We start from the raw sequence: 22,893 nt of genomic DNA, 5'->3' as shown, positions 1-22,893 counted from the left end.
AGTCCCTATGTGTTTTTACACTGAAGTCTTTATTGGTTTTTTTCGTGCATGTCATTTCATACCCCATTTTTGATAAATTTTGCTACTGGGCTGTCTTGTGTGTAAGTCTTTTACTCTTTTCTGTGGAATCCAGATAGGGCCACGCAGTTAATTATCGCATCATCGAACCATCAAGGTTTGAATCGATAATGTGATGACACGATAATGCAATGACGATGAAGCGATGGTGCGATAGCACGATGACGATGAAGCGATGGCCAGACAATGCAATGACGATAATGCAATAGCACAATGGAGCGATAATGCGATGACGCGATGGTGCGATGACAATGGCGCGATGGTACAATGACGATGAAGCGATATTCACTTTGACTCTAAAGTTCTATCGCACCATCGTCCTTGCATTATCGCATCATTTCAACATCGTCATCGCGCTATCGCATTATTGCGCCATCGACCTATTAGTCGATGCTTGATGGTGCGATAGTGAACTGCATGGCCCTATCCGGATTCCATACAATTCTCCAAAAATTAATCCCTTATTAGGTGTGCTAGTGACGGACTATAGAAATATGAGGTTGTTCTGTTTTTACGGATTCGGCGGCTATTTTATTTAATACATTATATTTAGTCTGTCCTAAATGCAAACAATAGCATTTAATACCATCCACGATATATTAGACACAGACCTAGAAAATTTAATGTTTTCATCAAACAAAATATTGATAATCTACTCACCCGCTGTTCCGCTGTATCCAGATACTGTCAGGGTATATTTATTGCCTTCATCCTCGATGTAAAATGTGGTATACACAGCATGGGCCTCTTCTCCATCATGACTTTGGAGGTCCACACGAAGTTCTTGGTTTTTATCCTTTGTTAACGTATGGATTGCATCGTTCCCTTTGTATGAGATGTAAAAAAAATCTGTCCTTTATTTTTTACATATATATTTAAAGAAACCTCTAGAATTGAGCAATTTTTCTTGCTTTACAAAAAACTTTGAAATATAAAAATTGCGTATTTTGGTGTGCTTTACATTATGAAATGTTTCATCAAAGTCGGTGGCAACTGTTCCTTCGCCATACGCGCGAACTTTGAATTGAATTGTGGGTCCATCGCATGAGACCTACAAAACCGAGGTACCGTGGCACGGCAAGATGAAGACCCCTCACTGCTCAATGGCCGTAGGTACCAAGTAAAGGTCAAAACCTGAAGCACTTCACCGCCTTATGGTTTTAGAAACTGCACGTACTCATAGCATGTTCTTGAGTAGAAAATAAGTTTGGAGACAAAATCACCATATGCAGCTAATAGCAGAATATTGCTATATACATGTTACAGCAAACGTGTATGTATTTCCTGAATTTTTAGTAAATACGAGGGCTGTTCGAAAATTATTGAGACACTGTGTATATTTTGCTTTCTAATGAACGTCTTTCGGTGAAAATTTGCATATACATTTGACAAACACTAAGAATTGATATAGGCAAAAATATTTTACAAATATTAAATATTTTCTGTACAATGGTATATAAATGCGTCATTAGTAGGGGTACCCGGAGCAGTCCCGAAATCAGATATTGAAAATATTTAACACCAACATTCTAACTCTTCGTGGAACCATAATAAGAGCAAAAAATAATTCTGTTTATGTTATAATTTTTTAGCTGTCATTCATATTCATGTTGTGCAAATGTGTTAGAATTTTGATCAGGAATATGAAGATCATGCAAAAATTAAGCGCGGTAGAGAAATCTGCTAAGAACGAAAACATGGATTTTGACGTCAAGGGCGGAGCAGCGAACATACCTAAAATTTTGTGTAGCGCAATTTAGAAATCTTCTGCAGACTCAACGACCTGCTAAAACAATAACAACGAGAAAAAAATGTGTTAGGGTTTGTTATTTCATTGGTATACATATTTATATTTTTTTAAAATTCAACCAGAGTAAAATCAAAAGCTCCGGACGACCATCAGTTACTGCGTACGGTATAAACGTCGTTACGGTATTAATATCGTTGACCTGCCTTGCACAAATCAGCACTGCATGATTTTAAGTCATCTTTTTCCACAAATGAAAATTTTACACTCAGGTAGCAACAACATACATTTTTAAGGAAGTTTTTAAGAAATAAGGTATCATTTTTAAACATCTATCGGGATATAAATACGGGTTGGTCACGAGATTAAATTCCATAAAGCCCGAAGGGCTTTATGATGAATTTAATCTCGTACCAACCCGTATTTATAGCCCGATAGATGTTTTAAAATGATACCTTATTACTTATATTTACATTTGTGACTTCATGGACTTATTCATACTTTATATTTGCCTGATTGTGACTTTTAACGTGTGAAATGCGTTATTTTTCAAACCCAACGGCATGTATGTAATCCTCTGAACGCGCGTCGACCCTTTATGACGTCACTGAGAAATTACGTCAAACGATTATCCATACGCACATCTATGACCTCTTGACCCCGTACCTGTATTTATACAGTTATAGATACACATTGCTTTTAGTAGTGTTATATAAAGGAAAACATTTGCAAATGTAAATATAAGAAAAATGACTGTTTGATTTTTGTACTGTAAAATGTAATTACAAAGAAGAAAAAGTATACATGCTTCCCGATCGTTTTACATCCGAAACCATCTCCGGCGGACGTGACGTTAAATGACGTAGCGATGCTGCTCCGGGTCGATAGACATATGAATGTTTATCATTTCACCGAAACTTTTTTATTATCATAGGAATAAGAAATTTTGCACAAGTGTTTTATTCTTTCTTTATAAAATGTTGATGAATTTTCATGAAAGTATCTCCGTCCTTTATGCAGTAAATGAAATTGTCTCAATAATTTCCGAACAGCCCTCGTACATGAGATTCCTATTCTGGTAAGGAAATATAAGGTTTTTGTGCTGTTTTCAGTTAAAAAATACAGGTATTTACTGAGTTTTCCAATACTTTTTACACATATTTACTGGCTTTTTTACGGTGAGATAATTTAAAATATGAATTTTAAAAAGAAAAACTACAAATGTATTTTCAATTGTTACATCAGTTAGCATATCATGTTAATAATAAATATTTAGGATAAATATTTTACATTGTTTTGAATGTACAAAAAGACACAATGATATTTTTTTCATTTTCTGGAATACGTTGTCTATATCACGAAAAAATTTAATTTTGAAGTTTTTTATATATATTTTTTAATTTAATGTAAAAAAAAATAATAATAATAAAATCTGTAACTGTTAATTTTTGTTTTACTGGATATTCATACAAAGCATATTTTCGTTTATTGACGGTAAATTAAAAACCCTGAAGTGTTTTATTTACAAATATAACAATTTTTCTGCTGCCCCTAAAAAATACAAGAAATCTTTTCTTTATAAATATATTTCTTTTAAAGCATATATGCATTATCATGTATCTTACTGCAGTATTTCAGTAAAACATGTAAAATTGGCTAAAATAAGTAAATACATAAATTTCCTGGCTATTTAGTTATTGTTTGTATTTCCTAAAACGACCAGTAAATACATGTTTTTACTGAATGATTTAGGAAAATACTTTAAATTCCTGATTTCAAATATTTACTATAACATAAATAAGGAAAATTCATAAAAGCCATACATTTCGATTGTTAATTGGCCTTTTTTTATCTTAAGTCGGTTAAAAGGAACACCAAACGATAACAATAGCAGAATAAAATACAGTCCACCACGCTGTTTTGGGAAATTTATTGATATCTCCTTTAATCAATCATAAATTTGGTTGCAGCATATATTGATTATTTTTTATGTTTTATTATATCGAAAAAATTAGAGAGATTGTCGATTAACTTCTTTACAGTAAAAAAAAAGAGAGACAGTGTTGTATTGAAATCCATGGAACAAGCAACTTCAGCGATGAAAATAAGCTACATGTAGCTGTTTAGGCTTTGTGTGTTTAAACCATAGAAGACCAGATTTATCATATATAAATATTACATTATAAAATAATATATTCATTAACTCTTGCATGTTTTCTGATTATCTTCTGATGACAGTCAAAATTTATACGGAAATATTGATTGTGACTTTTCTTTTAAATCGGCAGTAATTGTAGTGGAATTACAGATAAATATACATGTACGTAAGTATTGAATGATGAAGAGATTTAGAGAGAATTTTTATTTAATCATTCTTTGTTTCTTCCCTGTATTTCTAAGAATAAGGAAAATCACAGTATCCATGTAACAGAAAATATAGAAATGCATACCTATCCAGTAGTTTTTAGACACGTTCCCAAATCCTCTTTTGAACTCTTCCCATGTTCTGTAAAAGTCGCCATCGCCATCTTCTCGTTTCTGTATCACCTGTAACAACATAGATTATTCAACTTATAACTTAATTTTGTAGATGAAACATATGTAGATAACGAACATTACTGTAAAACAACTTTTATTCACGTGCGGAAAATGTTCGCGCGTTCGCGAGAGCTCAGTCATCGCGAAAATTTCTCGCTGACCTTGAATTCTAAATGCCTGTTCACAACAGATCAAAATAGGCTTAATCGCGAAAATTAATCGTCGCGAACTAGTTTATCCCCGGTAAATCGCTTAATAAAATCGTAACGTTTACAGTATGCAAGATCAATGTCCATAAAACAATACAAAACATGCAGGAGAAGAGCAAACACGGACCTCCAACACATCATAGGTTGGAACAGGTGCCATGGAGGAGTGAGCACCCTTGCCGAACAGTCACACCCGCCGTGTGTTCCTTGTCATGATCGGGAAATAACGAGAAAATCTTTCGTCAATTCAGTGTCTAAATAATGTATGAAAAATGTCAGTTAGCATTTGACTTAATAAAAAATTGTATTTGCTGACAAGGTCATTGTATCGACCATAGAACTTACGAAGAGATGACATTAAACGAGACTGCTGATAATTTTGTTTCATCAACTTGTTTGTTAATAATTTACTTCGTTTTAGAAATTGTTCATACTTAGAGCCCGTTCTTGCGTATCGATTCAACTGAGATACATGAACTCCGTATGCAGGTGATGAAAGTATATTACTGCATAAGTAAGTGATGTAGACGATAGAAAAGTTAAAGTCATCACGTCTATCATAAAGCCTCGAAATAAGATTATCATTAACGTCTTTTTCCATGGGTACTAATTCTCCCCGTTATATGTGTCACAATTGATGTCCATATTTGATTTCCATATGTTTTATCTGATAACTATTTAACTAATAATTTAAGCCCAAAATGTTTACCATACTTTTAAGCTTGTTTAGCAGGTTTTACCTGGTGATTTAAATCCCGTGAAATCAGATTGGGCGTAGAAATTGGAGAGAGCAGAAGTGTCTAAGACTGCTCAACTTTCTACCTTATGTTTGTTTAATGTTTTAATATTTCATGACCAGAGGTCCACCTATTCTGGGTAAGTGTATTTTATTCATTATCGTTAACTGTATGATTTATTGACGGTTTTAAGGGGGCCGACTATAGTTTCCATTGCGCAATATTTCGCGCATCATAGTAAAACGAAGCGTAGTTACTGTTTTAATGCAACTTTTTTCACTTAATTATTAAAATTAAACAAAATTAAGAAATTATAGATATAAAAATGTAATTACAATTGAATATAACTGATTTTTTAACCGATTTTGCAATTGATAGGTAGGTTGACGTCGTTGCAGTGTGTTTTTGACGTTATGATAATCTGCAGCTCTTAAAGAAAGGGGTAATAAAATAATATTAAAGAAATAGTAATAAACATACTCTCTTGAAAATTAAAACATAGAAATTTGAGAATATTTCAAATATATTTATTATGTTTTCATGTGAATCCACTGTGTACGTCAGATTTTGTAATACTCCATAAAAATAGTAAAATTTGCTAATTTTTTGCATTTTGAGATGCCCCCCTCTGGTAACAAGACTTTATAATTTTGTGTTTCTTACATATATTGTATAATATAGTCTTACTCATCAAATATTATAGTTTGAACAAAATGTCTATTGTAGAATTAGTATAATTTGCTTTAAAGTGCTAAAAATTGGCATTTTCCTACGTAATCCTATAGTAAATGTACCTGTATTTTGAGACGGTCCCTCTAAAATACCTAGACGGTAGATTTCCCCCAAACTTTGCATGTACACTGCAGTTCATGTAAGTTATATATGGTATAAAAATGAAGAGTTTTGCTATTGTAGTTTTCACACAATAAAACTATAGTCGGCCCCCTTAATTCCTGAAGTGGCCACAGAACTTTGTTCTATAATTTCATTCGTAAGTTAGATTCAAAGTAGTACGCGTATTTGCTCATGTAAAGTATATGTGTTATAAGTAAAAGTATAAGTGTATGAGTATATGTATAATGTAGACGTTGTGTTGTATGTATAAAGTATGGCGTATAGTATTCGTCTTAAAGTGGTTGTCTACAAGTAATACACTTAGTTTATGTGTGAACAAATGTTCTATGAAGTAAAGTAGTATGAAGTGAAGTGAATTATAAGTACAGTGCAGTAAAATGCAACTAAGTAAAGTGTAATGCAGTAAAATGCACCTAATTATATTATGTCTGTATCTAACTTTGATTTATATTATAGGTCCCATTTAGGCCACTTATGCCATCTGTACCATTCATGCCATTCAGCCTGTGAGCCATTCAGACAGTTACACTACGCGTGTGTTTGTAAATATCTGTAATAAAAACTATTTTATACACATTGCTTTGTAATTTTGGGAAGTTGCCAGCCACCCTGTGACAAAATTGGTGTCAGAAGTGGGATAACAATCCCAGGAATTCAGTCCCAGGATATCCAAGGATATCAACGTTAACACAGGACGAAGTCAGGATAGACAGTCAACCTGGAAACAGATTCCAAATACAAGTGGTGACTTCGGTTATGGAAGCTCGCAGAGGAAATCTACATGTCACCGACAGTGCCTGATGTTCTTAAGCAAGACGACTTGAATCCATCCTACAGGAAATTCACTTAACAGTATATTTCAATTAAAACATTTATTGTCAAACTGTAAGAAAAGAAAACAACTACTGAAAGCATTTTACAATACATACAAAGGACTTTGTTATAAAAGTAGTTAGAAAAGTGAATTACTTGACTTGAAATCTAGTGAATATTTCATACATGTTCTCTTATTGTATTCTGTATGTACATGAAGTCTGTAATTGTTCTCACTTTTGCAAATTTTATTGTAGGCAATGTTCCATGGTCATTTGGGGTCCAGAAGGTTTCTAGAAGTAGTGATGGGTGGACTTCCTCAGAGTACGTGGAGACTGGTCAGGGTAAAAGTAGTGTGGTAAATAAGTCAAAAGTACTAACAGTTGTGTCGCCCAATCTCAAACTTTCAAATCCAGTAGGAAGTAAAATTCCGAGTATAGAAGTGACAGTAGTAGTACTTATACATGTAGTACCACAGTATATAGAAAGTAGAATTCAAAGTATAGTAGAGTCGTTAGTAGTACATGTACAAGTGCAGTATAGAAGTTGTTACACAAAGGTGTTAGATAGGTCTAGGTGTTATGTTAAAAAGGTCATGTCCGTAAAAATGGACTCGGTACAAGATTTAATCGCTGCAGACGAGAAGTTAGGTTATGAAAAAGAAGAGTTAAGAAATTATGTTAAAGAACAACAGAAATTACAGCGTGAAGAGAGAGCAGCGGCTCGACAGAGAGAAAAAGAAGAACGAGAATATCAGCTAGAGATGGAACGCATGTATCATGAGATGAAGATGAAGCAGCTACAAGAGGAACATGAGTTAGAACTGGCGAATAAGAGTGCACAAGGTAAGGTTAACGATGTTGTAGCAAAACCTAGTGTACCAAAAATTCCTCCTTTTGATGAAAACAAAGACGAGATTTACAGCTATTTAAGAAGATTTGAGAGGTTTGCAACCGCCATGAATTGGGAGCAATCTTTATGGTCAACACACCTTAGCGCTTTATTGAAAGGGCGAGCTCTAGATGTATATGCTCTCATGTCAACGTCAAAAGTAAGTGATTACAATCAACTTAAAGCAGCTTTACTACGTAGGTACGAAATGACAGAGGATGGTTTTAAAAAGAAATTTCGTTCTTGTAGACCTGAAGTTGGGGAAACATTTGCTCAGTTCACTGTTAGACTTGCTTCTTACTTGACTCGGTGGGTCGAAATGTCCAAAATTACTTGTTCATTTGAGGCTCTTTTCGATCTTATGCTTAGGGATCAAATGTTACATGTGTGTAATTTTGAATTGGCTGTATTTCTGAAGCAGAATGTTCCAAAGACAGTGGATCAGATGAGTATGTTAGCTGATCAGTTTAGGGAAGCTAGAAATACTAGTGCTATCAATTTGTGTTCGAAGGCAGTGAACAAACCAGAGGTAAGCAAGGTACCAGAAAAACCCAAGGATGCACGTCCGCATCAGCAACAGAAGCCAAGGTTTGTTCCAAACAATGAAAGAAAATGTTTTGTATGTAACAAATATGGTCACATTGCACCCCAGTGCAGATTTAAAAGTAAAAACTCAAGTGCAGCAGTGTGCAAGGACGAACGTGGGAAAGGTCAAACAAATGGTAGTGATGCAAATCCAAGTAACTGCGCAGCGCTGATTTACAGTCAAAACCCGTCTATTTATAGTCAGGTAAGTGATCATACAACGGTTTTAACATCGGCATGTCATTCTACAGCAAAACCAATGCCTCTTTCAGCTGGTTACGTTGAAGGTCATCCAGTTACCTTACTGAGAGATTCAGGATGTCGAAACATTGTAGTGCGCAAGAGTTTGGTAAAAGAGGAAAACTTTACAGGTAGACAAGAAACTTGTGTTTTGGCAGACAACACGAGAATAGTGGTCCCAGTGGCAAAGGTTGTCATTGATTCTCCATATATATCAGGTGAGTATGAATGTTGGTGTATGGAAAATCCTGTCTTTGATCTGATTATAGGTGAAGTAGAGAATGCGAGGAAACCTCATGATCCGGATCCAGAATGGATACCCAACACTATTACAGCGGTAGAAACAAGACAACAGGTAAAAGAAAAACAGAAAAAGTGTAAACCACTTAAAGTGCCAGATATTGTCAAAGATGAAATCAACACAGATGACATATTGCGAGAACAGCAGTCAGATCCGTCACTCGAAACAGCACGCAGATATGCACAGGAAGGTCGTACTTCACATGATGGTAAAGTCAAATGGTTTGAAAAGAATGGTCTTCTGTACAGGGAATATGTGTCAGCAGAAAAAGACGGTGGTAAGACCTATTCTCAACTTATAGTCCCATCAAAGTTTCGTCATATTGTAATGAAAATAGCCCATGAATCGATCATGTCTGGCCATTTAGCGATTAGTAGAACCATTTCTAGGATTTTGTCAGAGTTCTTTTGGCCAGGAATGCAGTCTGAGATTAAACGATTTTGTAGGTCATGTGATACATGTCAAAGAACGGTGTCTAAGGGTACGGTAACTAAAGCTCCTTTAGGTAGAATGCCTTTAATAGACGTGCCTTTTAAAAGAGTTGCTGTAGACATTGTAGGTCCACTGCACCCTCCAACCGAAAAAGGTAATCGTTTTATTTTGACTTTAGTCGATTACGCCACAAGGTTTCCACAAGCGAAGGCGCTTCCAGGAATAGACACAGAGCGGGTTGCTGAGGCCTTACTTGAGATGTTCTCCTATACAGGTATTCCAGAGGAAATATTAACAGACATGGGAAGTCAATTTACTTCCGGGCTCATGAAAGAGGTGAGTAGACTCATTTCGTTGAAACAGTTAACAACTACTCCGTATCACCCTATGTGCAACGGGTTAGTTGAACGGTTTAACGGCACACTTAAGCAAATGATTAAACGTATGTGTATTGATAGACCAAAAGACTGGGACAAATATCTACCCACTGTGCTTTTTGCCTATCGTGAGGTGCCCCAGGAAAGTTTGGGTTTTGCTCCCTTTGAGTTGTTATATGGTCGTACGGTGAGAGGACCCATGACGATCCTGAAAGAACTATGGACTTAAGAAATTCCAGATCAACAGGTAAAGTCTACCTACCAGTACATTTTAGATCTCCGCGAGCGATTGGAGTCAACTTGGGAGTTGGCACAGGAGAATCTTAAGAGGGCGTCACAAAGACACAAAGTGTACTTTGACAAAAAGGCTAGAGTACGAAATATGAAACCAGGTGAGAAAGTTTTGGTTTTGTTGCCTTCTGATAGTAATAAGCTCCTTATGCAATGGCAAGGCCCTTATCAAATTGTGAAAAAGATAGGTAAAGTAGACTATCAGTTAGATGTGAAGGGAAAAGTAAAGACATATCACGCAAACATGTTAAAAAAGATATGTAGAACGTTGTGAACCAGTTGTTCAATGTGTTATGTCAGTTGTAGATTCAGAACAGATTCAGTTTGATGAATCAGTTGGTGAGTATGATGAAGAAGCAGAGTTCGTACACGTACAGTCTCGAGAATCCTACAAAGATGCAGATGTGAATCCAGATCTCAACAGAGAGGAGAGAGAATATCTTATGGATCTTTTACACAGGTATAGTGATGTTTTAACAGATCTACCAGGCTACACGCATGTGCTTGAACATGAAATCAGGACAACAACAGATAAACCTGTGAGAGTAAGTCCGAGAAAAATCCCTTTTGCTTTGATGGAAACAGTGAAAGATGAGGTACATAAAATGTTAGACACTGGGGTAATAGAATATTCGGAAAGTCCATATTCATCCCCTATAGTCCTTGTTGCAAAGAAGGACAACACATATCGGTTTTACGTCGATTTTAGAGCTCTAAATCGCATTACTGTGTTTGATGCGGAGCCTATGCCTGATGTTGGCGCAATGTTTGCTAAATTATCAGGTCATAAATACTTCTCACGGTTAGATTTGTCAAAGGGGTACTGGCAAGTACCATTGTCTGATTCTGCCCGTCCAATGACAGCTTTTCAGACTCCCCAAGGTCTTTTCCAGTTCACCAAAATGCCGTTCGGGCTGGTTACAGCTCCGGCTACTTTTTGTCGTCTCATGCGAGAGGTGCTCAACAACGTGTCTAATGTTGACAATTTCATAGATGATATTTTGATATTTACTCAAACTTTTGATCAACATATCTCTGTGCTTTCTCAGGTTTTACAGCGTCTCCGTTCAGCAAATCTCACTGCCAGACCAATGAAATGTTCTTTGGCTTATCGGAAACTGGAGTGTTTGGGCCATATCATAGGCGATGACAAAGTACATCCTCATCCAGATAAAGTGTCAGCTATACAACAGGCGAACCATCCTATGACGAAAAAACAACTACGATCTTTTCTAGGACTGATAAATTTTTACAGAAAGTTTATCCCGAATTTTGCCCATATAGCTCTTCCATTAACAGACCTCACAAGAAAGTTCTCTCCTAGTAAACTTCAGTGGACAGAAGCTCAGGAATTAGCATTTCAAAATCTAAAAGCATCTATTATACAATCTCCGATTTTGAAATTACCAGATCTTTCCAAGGTTTTCATTGTACAGACTGACGCATCCGACAGGGGTATTGGAGCAGTACTTTTACAGGAAGAAGGTGAATTCAAACTCCCTGTTGCCTATGCCAGCCGCAAACTAAAACCAAGTGAAGAACACTACTCGACGATAGAAAAGGAATGCTTGGGTATCAAAAGTTTCACAGGTATCTCTATGGCAAAGGGTTTATTTCAGAGACAGATCACCATTCGCTGGTATATTTGAATAAGACGAAGTTGGTGAACTCCAGACTAATGAGATGGGCATTGTCACTTCAGCCGTACCGATTCCGCATCAGGGCGATTAGAGGGAAGGACAATGTAGGAGCGGATTATTTAAGCAGACAGTAATAATCCGTCAGTAACTGTATGTAAATAAAATTGATGAAAGAAGAATTTTATCTTGTTTTATCTTATGTTTAAAAAGTAAAAAAAACTTGTTCATAAATTGTGTTTGGGAAAAAAATTACATGAATGTAATTTTTCTTTAAAGGGGGAAGGTAATGTCACAATTGATGTCCATATTTGATTTCCATATGTTTTATCTGATAACTATTTAACTAATAATTTAAGCCCAAAATGTTTACCATACTTTTAAGCTTGTTTAGCAGGTTTTACCTGGTGATTTAAATCCCGTGAAATCAGATTGGGCGTAGAAATTGGAGAGAGCAGAAGTGTCTAAGACTGCTCAACTTTCTACCTTATTTTTGTTTAATGTTTTAATATTTCATGACCAGAGGTCCACCTATTCTGGGTAAGTGTATTTTATTCATTATTGTTAACTGTATGATTTATTGACGGTTTTAATTCCTGAAATGGCCACAGAACTTTGTTCTATAATTTCATTCGTAAGTTAGATTCAAAGTAGTACGCGTATTTGCTCATGTAAAGTATATGTGTTATAAGTAAAAGTATAAGTGTATGAGTATATGTATAATGTAGACGTTGTGTTGTATGTATAAAGTATGGCGTATAGTATTCGTCTTAAAGTGGTTGTCTACAAGTAATACACTTAGTTTATGTGTGAACAAATGTTCTATGAAGTAAAGTAGTATGAAGTGAAGTGAATTATAAGTACAGTGCAGTAAAATGCAACTAAGTAAAGTGTAATGCAGTAAAATGCACCTAAGTAATGTACAGCAAAATGTACAAGTATGAGCAACGTATAATTATATTATGTCTGTATCTAACTTTGATTTATATTATAGGTCCCATTTAGGCCACTTATGCCATCTGTACCATTCATGCCATTCAGACAGTTACACTACGCTTGTGTTTGTAAATATCTGTAATAAAAACTATTTTATACACATTGCTTTGTAATTTTGGGAAGTCGCCAGCCACCCTGTGACAATATGTAGGCCTGTTATTGTATTCATATGAAGCAGAGTTTGTGCAAAATCTTATGTATGAAAAGAAGAAAACACTTGTGTGGACTTCAAATCAACATTTAGATATACCGACGAAGTATAGTCAATTAACAATGGCCATTTCCATTCTGTTGTCGATACGATATATCCTGGTGAGCTTGAGATAAAAGATGCTCACATATTTGTATATTGTACTTGAAAAAGACGTTAATTGCTCAAAATTAACGCTTAACGTAGGTCGCGGGTTTGCAGGGCTTTTAAAAGTGTCCGAAAACATACCTTGAAAATTACCTGAATGATTTCTCTATCTTTGATTTCCATTCTCTGAAAATTTGATAAAATTCGTCTGCGCCGTTTTTGTGAAATTTAATTCCAAAGATGCCATTGTTGTAGTAACATTTTTGACATTATTCTATTGAATTATATAGGAAAAACGTCGTTTTTGGCTTGTTTTCAGGCAAGGTTTTGATTTAAAAAATATCAATAACTTTTAAATAGTGCAGACGAATTTGTTTATCCTTTGGTATTTAAAACTAGAATTGATTTGAAATAAATCTATGTGAAAAAATTAATATGTCTTCGGGTTCATTTTCTCGTAATTTAATTGTAGATAATTGCTTTTATATTGAAAAATGTAGCATTTTTAAGAACGACGTCATAAAATATCGCGACGTCACGCTCGACGTCGTGAATATCGATCCGTTATACAGAGCAAAAAAAAAATATATATACTGATTTTTAAAAAAAGGAAATTCACGTTTATCTGCTTTCAAATGTTCAACATCATAATAAATCAATAAAAAAAATGATTAGACATTTTTCTCTTTACGTCTAATATTGGTGAAATTTCTCGCAAAAGGCGTAAACCAACAATAAGTCCTTTAGTTTTTATTTTAATATTTTCTTTATGTGTTGATTTCTTTTTTTGTTTTCTTCATGCACGGATTCTCGCCGGATTTGCAAACTAAAAGTGATCTTGTATTCCCTTCTGGAAAAGGCAGAAAGCCCCTCCCCGTTGAAATCGCAGATCTGTGATAAGTTTGTCTGAAAAGTTAAAGGTATGAAGATAATTTAGAAGTCAAAGACTAACAACCCCACCCCCACCCCCGAAAAATGTTTTTAAGTTTTATTTATATTTTTTTTCTTTAGAAAATTCAGCAAGGCACTCAAATCAACGATAACTTCATATGAATGAATTTCCTCCAAATATCGTCCCGGGTATAAATACATGTATTAAATTTTATGCTTATACGTATAAGGATAGAAAAAAAAACGTACAAGGAATTATTAGAGAAGTAAATGGGGCGATCGAGAATCTAAACATTAATTTTATTTGGCGTAATCAACAGGTAGATCTTTTTTGTTCTTATACCTTCAATATATATAACATGAATTCTACTGAATGAACATGGAAAGCAACGTAGCGAATAAAATATGTACTTGTACATGTAGTATGCCGTTACTTACACAGGCAATTGAGGTATCGACACCCCACCCCCTCTTTTCCGTTTTTCTGGGGGGAGGGTTCTATTTTGGATTTTTAATACGTATTACATGTTATTAAAAATGTTACCCTTTTACGTATCTCCTTACGCTGTTTTTAAATACGTGTATTTCGTTTTCGACTGATACATAAAAAGAGATGGCTTGCATTTGGTTTTATTCTCGTCGTCTGTCTCAGTTAATCTTCACTTGATGACTATCAAAAGCGTAGGAAATCATGGAATATGCAGACATCAATAAATCTGAAACACATTCTTCTTCCTTTTAATATGTGCCTCCGACTAGTAAATATTTCGATTCAATCAACCGCATATATGATGGAGTTAAAATACAAAAAAAAGGAAAAAGTTCACTCATCCCCGGCTTTAGCAAGAAAAAAATTGATTTTAGGAGGGAGGGGGTCATATCCTATGTGCATGTGGTTATTTACAAGAGGTTAATGCCGCTCAAAAAATGTATTAGTTTATGTTTCATTAGTATTAGTATCTTAGCAGTTTTTAATTTGTGACCAACCTGTATATATATTTTTCAAAAGTTCTTTTAAAAAATTAAAGTTATACTTTTAATGTACCGGTGCATTTGCGATGTTTAATAAAATGACTTCTTATTGATTATTATGAACTTTAAATTTGAATAGGGCAAAGAATATGATCCCGAATTTGATTGGCTAAAAACCTGTACCTAAATGGGAAAAACTTCATGTGTTTTTATGGAAAATAAGACTTTATCAAATGTTATTTATTCAATGTAATTTTTAAAATATAGAATTGAATTTTTAAACCCTTTCATTTTTTTCTATTTTGCTCTATGTCCGAGATTAGCACATACCCTTTCATAATTGAGTTCGACTTTCCATCGGAGAGCAAAGTTTTGACGCTGTTTACGGAGATGGAAAAGAAAACAAACACATGCATGCCTTTTATGGTTGTTTAGATAAATTATCGTAGAAGACAAGGGTAATAAACAATTTGTTAGTGCATTTCCTTTGAAAGTGTAAATGAGTGCGTTTCTGAGGAGGGGGTACTAAGTGTAATTCGGAGTTAGATACCAGAATAAACCCGAGAAGATGCGATTGATAACACATAATGAAATGCTTTCTAATAATTTCAGTGTTGGTCATTCGAATCGATATAAGCCTTCATTATTTTTTTTTATAACTTCAGCATGTTCTAAGAATAATGTTACACAAAACTACCAATTTCAACAAAAGTTCTAGCTAGATAATGTACCGAATTTTTCCATTTCTCGTTGTGACGTCATAATCAGATGTGCACAAGAAAGTCGCCCAAATCATATAAATTGCGTACCTAGTTTTAATGACGTCAGCAAACCCGCGACCTACGTTAAAATGTGAAGAAAGATTTAGGATCTCTCAGATTTCCAAATAATATTCTGGAAAGTTCTCCTAAGAACGCAAATGTTTGGAACAATTGACGATCGTACCTTACATTTTCTTCTAAATGGTTAGGTGCACTGCACCTGATAAGCAAACATCCAGAGTTGGCTACAGGGAACAATGGAATAAATTATATCTCAATTGCTCGCTGTTTCAACGCCTTTACTACCTTGTGATTTTAACAAATTAAATTATTCATTAACTTTTTTTATAATTAACATGGCATCTGCCAAGTAGGTCCTCAAAGATTCAAAGATTGAGAAGATATAAATACTGTCATTTAAATAAACTCGCCGTTCATCCTCCTACATCTGTCGTCATGTCACAATAGACCTCTCTCCAGGTGTTGACGATGTATAACATTGACAATGAAAAACACTACTCACCGTCAACCCCCTCCATCTGTCGTCATGCCACATTGGACCTCTCTCCGGGTGTTGACGATGTATAATATTGACAATGAAAAACACTACTCACCGTCCATCCTCCTCCATCTGTCGTCATGTCACAGAAAACTTCTCTCCGGATGTCAGGGTAAATTACGTACACTCCATCTTGTTCTATCTTGTTTGGGTCTTTTTTTAAAATGTCTGAGCAGTCCTTGTATATCTTTTCTTTTTAACGTGTAAAAATATTTAAAAATCTTGAATTAACACTCTATTTCAGGCCCATCGAAAGAAATTTCAGTTGGAGTAATGGGGCACAACCATACATTATCAGTTTGGGGAACTATTAAGAACGAAAAATTCCTTAACAAGCAAAAAAAAAAAAGGTTATCAGATGTTATTATTGAGGGGACGCAAGCAAACAGTACCTATGTTTTCTATAATATTCTATAGCACGCACCACCACCACTTTGTTTGCCACATGCTTAAAATCAAAATATCAAAATGAAAATTAATTACAATGTAGATATGCCACAGGAACAGCTTTTCTGATTCCGTTAAAAATGAAAATCAATATATGAAACGTTTTGCAGTCTTCTTCATGAGGAACATTCAGCAGGATGCTAACATTTATCTCCTTATGAGATTTTGTAAATAATGAATTTCCGCCAAATTGTACACCCTAAATATATTACATCAATGGTATATATTTTCAGGGGAAAATACTCGCAGGAATCATTTTTTTTTATTTCTGTAATAAAAAACATAAAATATGCCTGCGTTGGTTACGCAGAAATAAAATCGAAGATGATAACAAGACCTTCTCGTGTTTGTTTGAAAAGATTAAACATTTCCACTGGATATTGTCAAAGTTTTTGCAAAACATAGTGTTTTAAATATTTTATATATTTCAAAATTGCATTATTTAGTGCTAGAGGGATTTTTTAATATGATTAAACACTAATACGAGGGTTGATCCAAAAGTAATGTCACAGTGTCCATATCTTTTATATTTGCTGTCATATTATCAAACATATACCAAAAGATGCACAAATATAAATTTAATTAAACTTCAATTTTTCATTCAATAATGTTTAGCTGAATTTATTTTATAGATGTTTAAATCATATAAGATAGGGGGTGTCGCCGCGTCAAAACCGAGCGTCACAAATTAAAGTGTACTTTTTTAGTATAAAAAAGACAAACACTTAAAAAGCATCTTTCAAAAGCGCTTAAACGCAAAATACTTTAAAAGACAATAATGTACATCATTTTCTAGTCTTAAATTGAAAATTAAATGACATCACTCTATTTTTATGAAAAACATGATTTATTCCGGTGCATCGAAAAAGGGAAATGTCAAAATGGACAAAAAAGCCAAGACAAACTGTAATGCATTTTTGCTTCAAAATGAAGAAATCGCCAGTAGAGACAGTTATGTTGATTCATCAGACTTTCGGAGGAAAGAATGTAAGTAAGAGACTTGTTTAGATGCTTTCAGCGATTTTTGGTGGGTGAGGGGTCATTAAATGCTCAGCAGATGACAAGAAAACCGAAAGATGGGAGGGCGGACGGAAATGTTCAATGGTGCGTCAAAAAGACAGACGGATAGAGCGATATGTGAAATTTTAAGTTGGTCATTTACTACTGTTCAATGAATTTTGACAGAATTAATTATGGAAAGAGTGAGTGTACGATGGGTACTAAGGGTAAGAAAGTGAAATTTGTGAACGTGCTCGTGGATATCAAATCTCAAATATTTTAATGAAACGAAGGGCAGCGTTTAAATGCATGACGGCGCGTATCCGTCATATGACGTTATTTAGGTGCGGCGACTACCATAATCGCACGTTGTATATAATCCGATATTTTAAAAAGTATAAATCATGTTGAATTGAAATTTTCAGGTCTGATTTGAAATAAGTGTAGCTTTCATCATTTGTAATCTTGTTGTTTTACGTCGACGGATAGCGATTTTATCGAAGTTGTGACATTACTTTTGGATCAACCCTCGTATATAAAACAGTTTGAATAAAATACCACCACGGTCATTATAAAGACTTACAAAATACTGATTTTAAACGAGGATGTTGAATTCCTGTAAAATCAAATTATCTATCATGATCAGTAGCTTACCTTGGTTTAAACATGGATTATATTTAATGAATGTTCTTACGCTAGGTTATTGAATGAGTTAGGAAGCGTAAACATCATAACGTAGGCAGGAGTTAACGAAAAATTGCTACATAGATACGGAAACTTGACGAAAAGCCTGATGTCATACAATTTTGTTTCTGGAACTATAGAACTTATCTGTTTAAAGTGTTAAAAGCTAAAATGCGTCTAGGGAAAAAAAGGATCGTCGAGTTTAACAGTCGATAAACTAAAATTCAAAAAATTAAAAATAAATTTTATTAATTTTGGGGCCTTCTAATGCAAAAATATGCAGGAAATCATTTGGTACCTTTTAATACTTGTACACATTCACCGTTTATACAGATGGCATCCTCGGTACAGGTAGGATTTAGACAATTGCCGACCAAGTGCTAAAAGAAACAAAATCATTGATAAAGTTCGTTTGAAATTTAATAAAATATATTTTTATTTTAAAAATTTAAACATTTTTACCCGTGGAAAATGTCCTCGGTCAACGTGAATTGAGCGGCCTTTAGTCATGAAATCACTGACATTTCGTGAAGCAAATCTTGTGTTTAGCCGACATTTCTTTTCTTCTCGTATCCAATCCACTGATCGACATAATAAAAACCTGTTACAAACTATCATACACATTCCAATATCAGTATTGGTCAAGATGTGAAAACCAGGTACTGAGGAATTCTCGATATTGCTAATGATCAAGGTTTTGGGGTCGAAGCTCAAGCACTGCGAGTATCCCGCATGTAGCAAGCCTAGAAACTGACCAATGAAATAGAGACTGATCATTTTTTCAAATGTTGCCGTGAATATTTCAACAGTTCTCTTAAACGACACAACAAACATTGTTGGTCACCGGCTTGTGATTGAGAAGCTGTTTATGAATTCTAACTTAATCAAGTAAAACTTTATAGCTTTCCTTCAAGATGTTGATTATGATTGGTGAGAGTTCTCAGATAACGGTTTTCTTGTTTTTCTTGATGTAACGTGTAGAATAAAAAAAATATTTCTTTAAAGAATTTCAGTTTAAGTTCTGAAGATTATAAATCCATTTCTTTTACAACACTGATAATTACAGCAAATGATTGATTAAAGCCCACGTGATGACAAAGTAATTATCTATAGTAGAATTTCAATGTAGGAGAAAATCCAAATAAATCATTTAGTAAAATTAGTTAAAATTTTGTTTGTTCTTTGATAAAGTCTTAAAAATAAAGGATTCAAAGTCAAAACATGTTTTTGTAAGACCAACAAAAACACTTTTTTTAATTTCCAAAAAACAAATACAAACTCACGAGAGAAAAAAATGAAATATTTGAAATGTGAAAATTTTTAATTAATCGTTGTTCGTGTTCTCAATTTAAATGCACTAAATAATTTTTAAGATGAATTAGAAAACGATAGAATGTTACCCTGATATTGATAATATTTAGAAATAATGAAAGGCAATAAATTTTCCTAGAAATATATTTACGAGAAACGTTTATTAATTAATCATAAATTTTGTATGTACCTGGCGGTAAGTCAGAACTTAATGTTTATATGTTATCAATTATATTCTCAGTGAATTAGAAGTAAAAGACAAAACTGTGTCTGCTAATTATTTTAATACAGATTAAGGAGAAGATTTTCATATGATCTTCAAATAACAACTGCATATAGTGCCTCACAACTGGTTTAGTTACTCACAAACTTGTTCTACATTTTAGAATATGTTATAGAGGAATAGAAGAGTCATTTTTTAATTTCATTATTCACGTCAAGTGCATACGTCAAATGCAGTTTTCATACTTAACATAATTCTATTAATTGATTGATTGAATGGGGTTTAACACCGTATCAGCAATATTTCAGCCATATTTCGGCAATAGATTGTTATAATAATAATAATAATAATAATACTTTATTTAAAGAGGGTAACCCGATTAGTGCAGTGCACTAGTCTTCCTCGGGGCCCTCTAAACACATTCACAATAATACAATTATAAAAACATCGTACAATATTATAATAAATAATACAACATGACGTGAGAATACAAGTACATATACAGATCGATTCAAGAACATGAAATTATATAACTTTTAGTTTCGACATGTTATAATGAATTTTTCTACATTTTTACGAAAGGTTTGTACAGTTGGTGAGAAACGGATATGCAAAGGTAATTTGTTCCATAAATGAACACCGGAATAATGAAAGGAATTTTTAAATTGATTTGTTCGATATTTTGGTAGATGAAGGTCATAGTTCGTTTCAGATCGTAGAACATAGCTATTAGAGGAAATAAATTCAAAGGAGTCTCTTAAATATGTTGGCACCATACCATGAAGTGTTTTGTACAGTAATACATATTTATGAAAATCAATTAACTCATATATGGTCAGCCATCCAAGTTTTTCAAATAATGGTAGTGAAGGGGCATCATAAGCCACATCTACAATAATCCAGGCTGCCCTTTTTTGCAATTTAAAAACTCTATCTATGCCAGCAACTGGCGCATTACCCCAAATAGAAAGACAATAATTCAAAGAAGGCAGAATGTATGCATTATAAAATAGTTTTCTCGTGTGTAAGGGAAGAATTTTTTTAATTCTGCGTAAAGTATACTATTTATAAGTCAAAGATTTACAAACTGAGTCAAAATGATAATTATAGCGCAATGAATGATCAATATGTACTCCCAAAAGCTTTTCAGATTCAACATTTTTAATTAATTTGTTTGAAGCATATAAATTTAGTTCAGAGGAATTTATTCTTGATTTTCTTTGTTGAGTTCCCATGAGCATACATTTTGTCTTGTTGGTATTTAACACCATTTGATTTTTGGAACACCAATTTTCTATCTCACACAAATCAAAGTTTAGGGCATTCTCTATACCTTCTATATTTTTATGATATGTATGTAAGGTTGCATCATCAGCAAACATATCAATATCTGTTCTATTTACATGTAAAGGGAGATCATTTATATACAATAAAAATAATAGGGGACCCAAGATAGATCCCTGGGGCACTCCTGCTGTGACGGGCAAAAAATCAGAGGAATATGTACCTATTTTTACACACTGAGACCTTGAGGTTAAATAAGATTGAAACCATTTAATAGCCATTTGGTCAAAGTGATATGATTGAAGTTTATTTATTAGGATATCATGATTAACCAAATCAAACGCCTTGCTAAAATCGATGAAAGTTATGCCTACTAAATTCCCTTGGTCCATAGTTTGTAGCCAATTATCTGTAAGTTTTGTTAGAGCCGTTTGACATGAGTGAAATTCTCGAAATACAGATTGTGATTTAAATAACAGATCAAAGTTAGAAGTAAAGTTACGCATCTGATTGGCTATGTGTTTTTCAACTAATTTTGATAATGTTGGAAGAATGGATATCTGTAGTTCCCTGGATCTGCGTGGTCGCCATTTTTGAAAATAGGAGTGACTTTTGCTTGTTTTAAACGGGATGGAAACACTCCATTAGTGATGCTAGTATTTATAAGATGTGTAATAGGTTTGCATATAACATTTGCCGAAAGCTTTAGAAGACGAGGTCCAATCAAGTCTATACCGGCTGACTTGTTTACATCAAGTGTATTCAACATATTTAATACTTCAAACTCACTTATATGATTTATACTGAAAACATTTTCTTTCCCTAGTTTAGTTTCTGTAAATCTATTTAATAATTCTGAATCAAAACTTTCTACTGATATATCTGCTATATCTGATCGATTTGAAGTGATTTTGGTTTCTCTGGCGGCCCCAAGTGAACCTAGTCATTTTCGAAATCCAGAAAAACAAACTTTTTCGTGCTTAGGGGGGTTTAAGAAATTCCAAGCTTACAAGTCATTTATATAAAATATATTACATAATACTTATCCAAGAACCTTAGCAGGTCATGGATAGGTTTAGAAGACATTTATAACTCCTTTTTGTGTACTTGTTCCATGACCTGAAAAAAAATGTCACCATTTTTTTGTTTTTGAATTGCCTGTCTTTTATTATTTAGTTTCATTTATTCACATACATAGAGAAACCATTTCAGTCTATCTAAATACTAAGGATCCAAAAAATTCTTTTCTACATATTATTTATGACTTGTACATTTCTGTAAGAGTGATATTCAGGATCAAAACACTTGATCATAGTCCAGTGCGTCGACTGGGCGAAGGTCGACGACATTTTTCAAAAAGTCGGATTTCAACCCGATGTATTAGACTTGCTCAGATCTCTATGTCTTAGTGCTCTCTTTCATACTTTTTGATAATGTCAAACATAGATTTGATAACATATAACTATGCCAGAGAGCAGAGGACAGCAATACAAATAAGAGCAAAGAATTTGTAAAAATATTTATGATGAAATAAACAATAAACATAGATGCTTGAGGAAGTCTACCCGGTGTATATGAAACGTTATAAAATTCATATCCGTTAAAGATTAAACATCAAAATTTGAGGAAATATAATAAAGAATACATTTTTAAGGATTTTCATCTCCATTCAAAAAATACAGAGTAGAAATTACATTTTCCTAGGATCTTAAATATAATATACCGATTTTTGAATTC

The 22,893-nt window shown here is 33.9% G+C and overlaps 1 protein-coding gene across 1 annotated transcript in view; it reads right to left on the bottom strand.

Moving 5' to 3' along the window:
- LOC134233085 (microfibril-associated glycoprotein 4-like) overlaps window positions 1-19,120 on the bottom strand; it is a 33,420-nt gene extending 14,300 nt beyond the window's left edge. The window contains exons 1-5 of the mRNA XM_062715079.1: window positions 18,801-19,120; window positions 18,637-18,718; window positions 16,264-16,400; window positions 4,276-4,372; window positions 739-903 (exon numbers count right to left, since the gene is read on the bottom strand). Coding sequence (XP_062571063.1) covers window positions 739-903; window positions 4,276-4,372; window positions 16,264-16,400; window positions 18,637-18,718; window positions 18,801-19,115 — 796 coding nt within the window. The 5' untranslated portion in view covers window positions 19,116-19,120. The remainder of the gene's footprint in view (window positions 1-738; window positions 904-4,275; window positions 4,373-16,263; window positions 16,401-18,636; window positions 18,719-18,800) is intronic.
- Window positions 19,121-22,893: the final 3,773 nt, after the last annotated feature.

This window comes from Saccostrea cucullata, unplaced genomic scaffold (assembly GCF_032062105.1).
Source record: "Saccostrea cucullata isolate Sc308-1 unplaced genomic scaffold, CSIRO_AGI_Scuc_v1 ctg13067, whole genome shotgun sequence".
Taxonomy (NCBI): Eukaryota; Metazoa; Mollusca; class Bivalvia; order Ostreida; family Ostreidae; genus Saccostrea; species Saccostrea cuccullata.
This window is presented reverse-complemented; position numbering and strand designations above follow the sequence as displayed.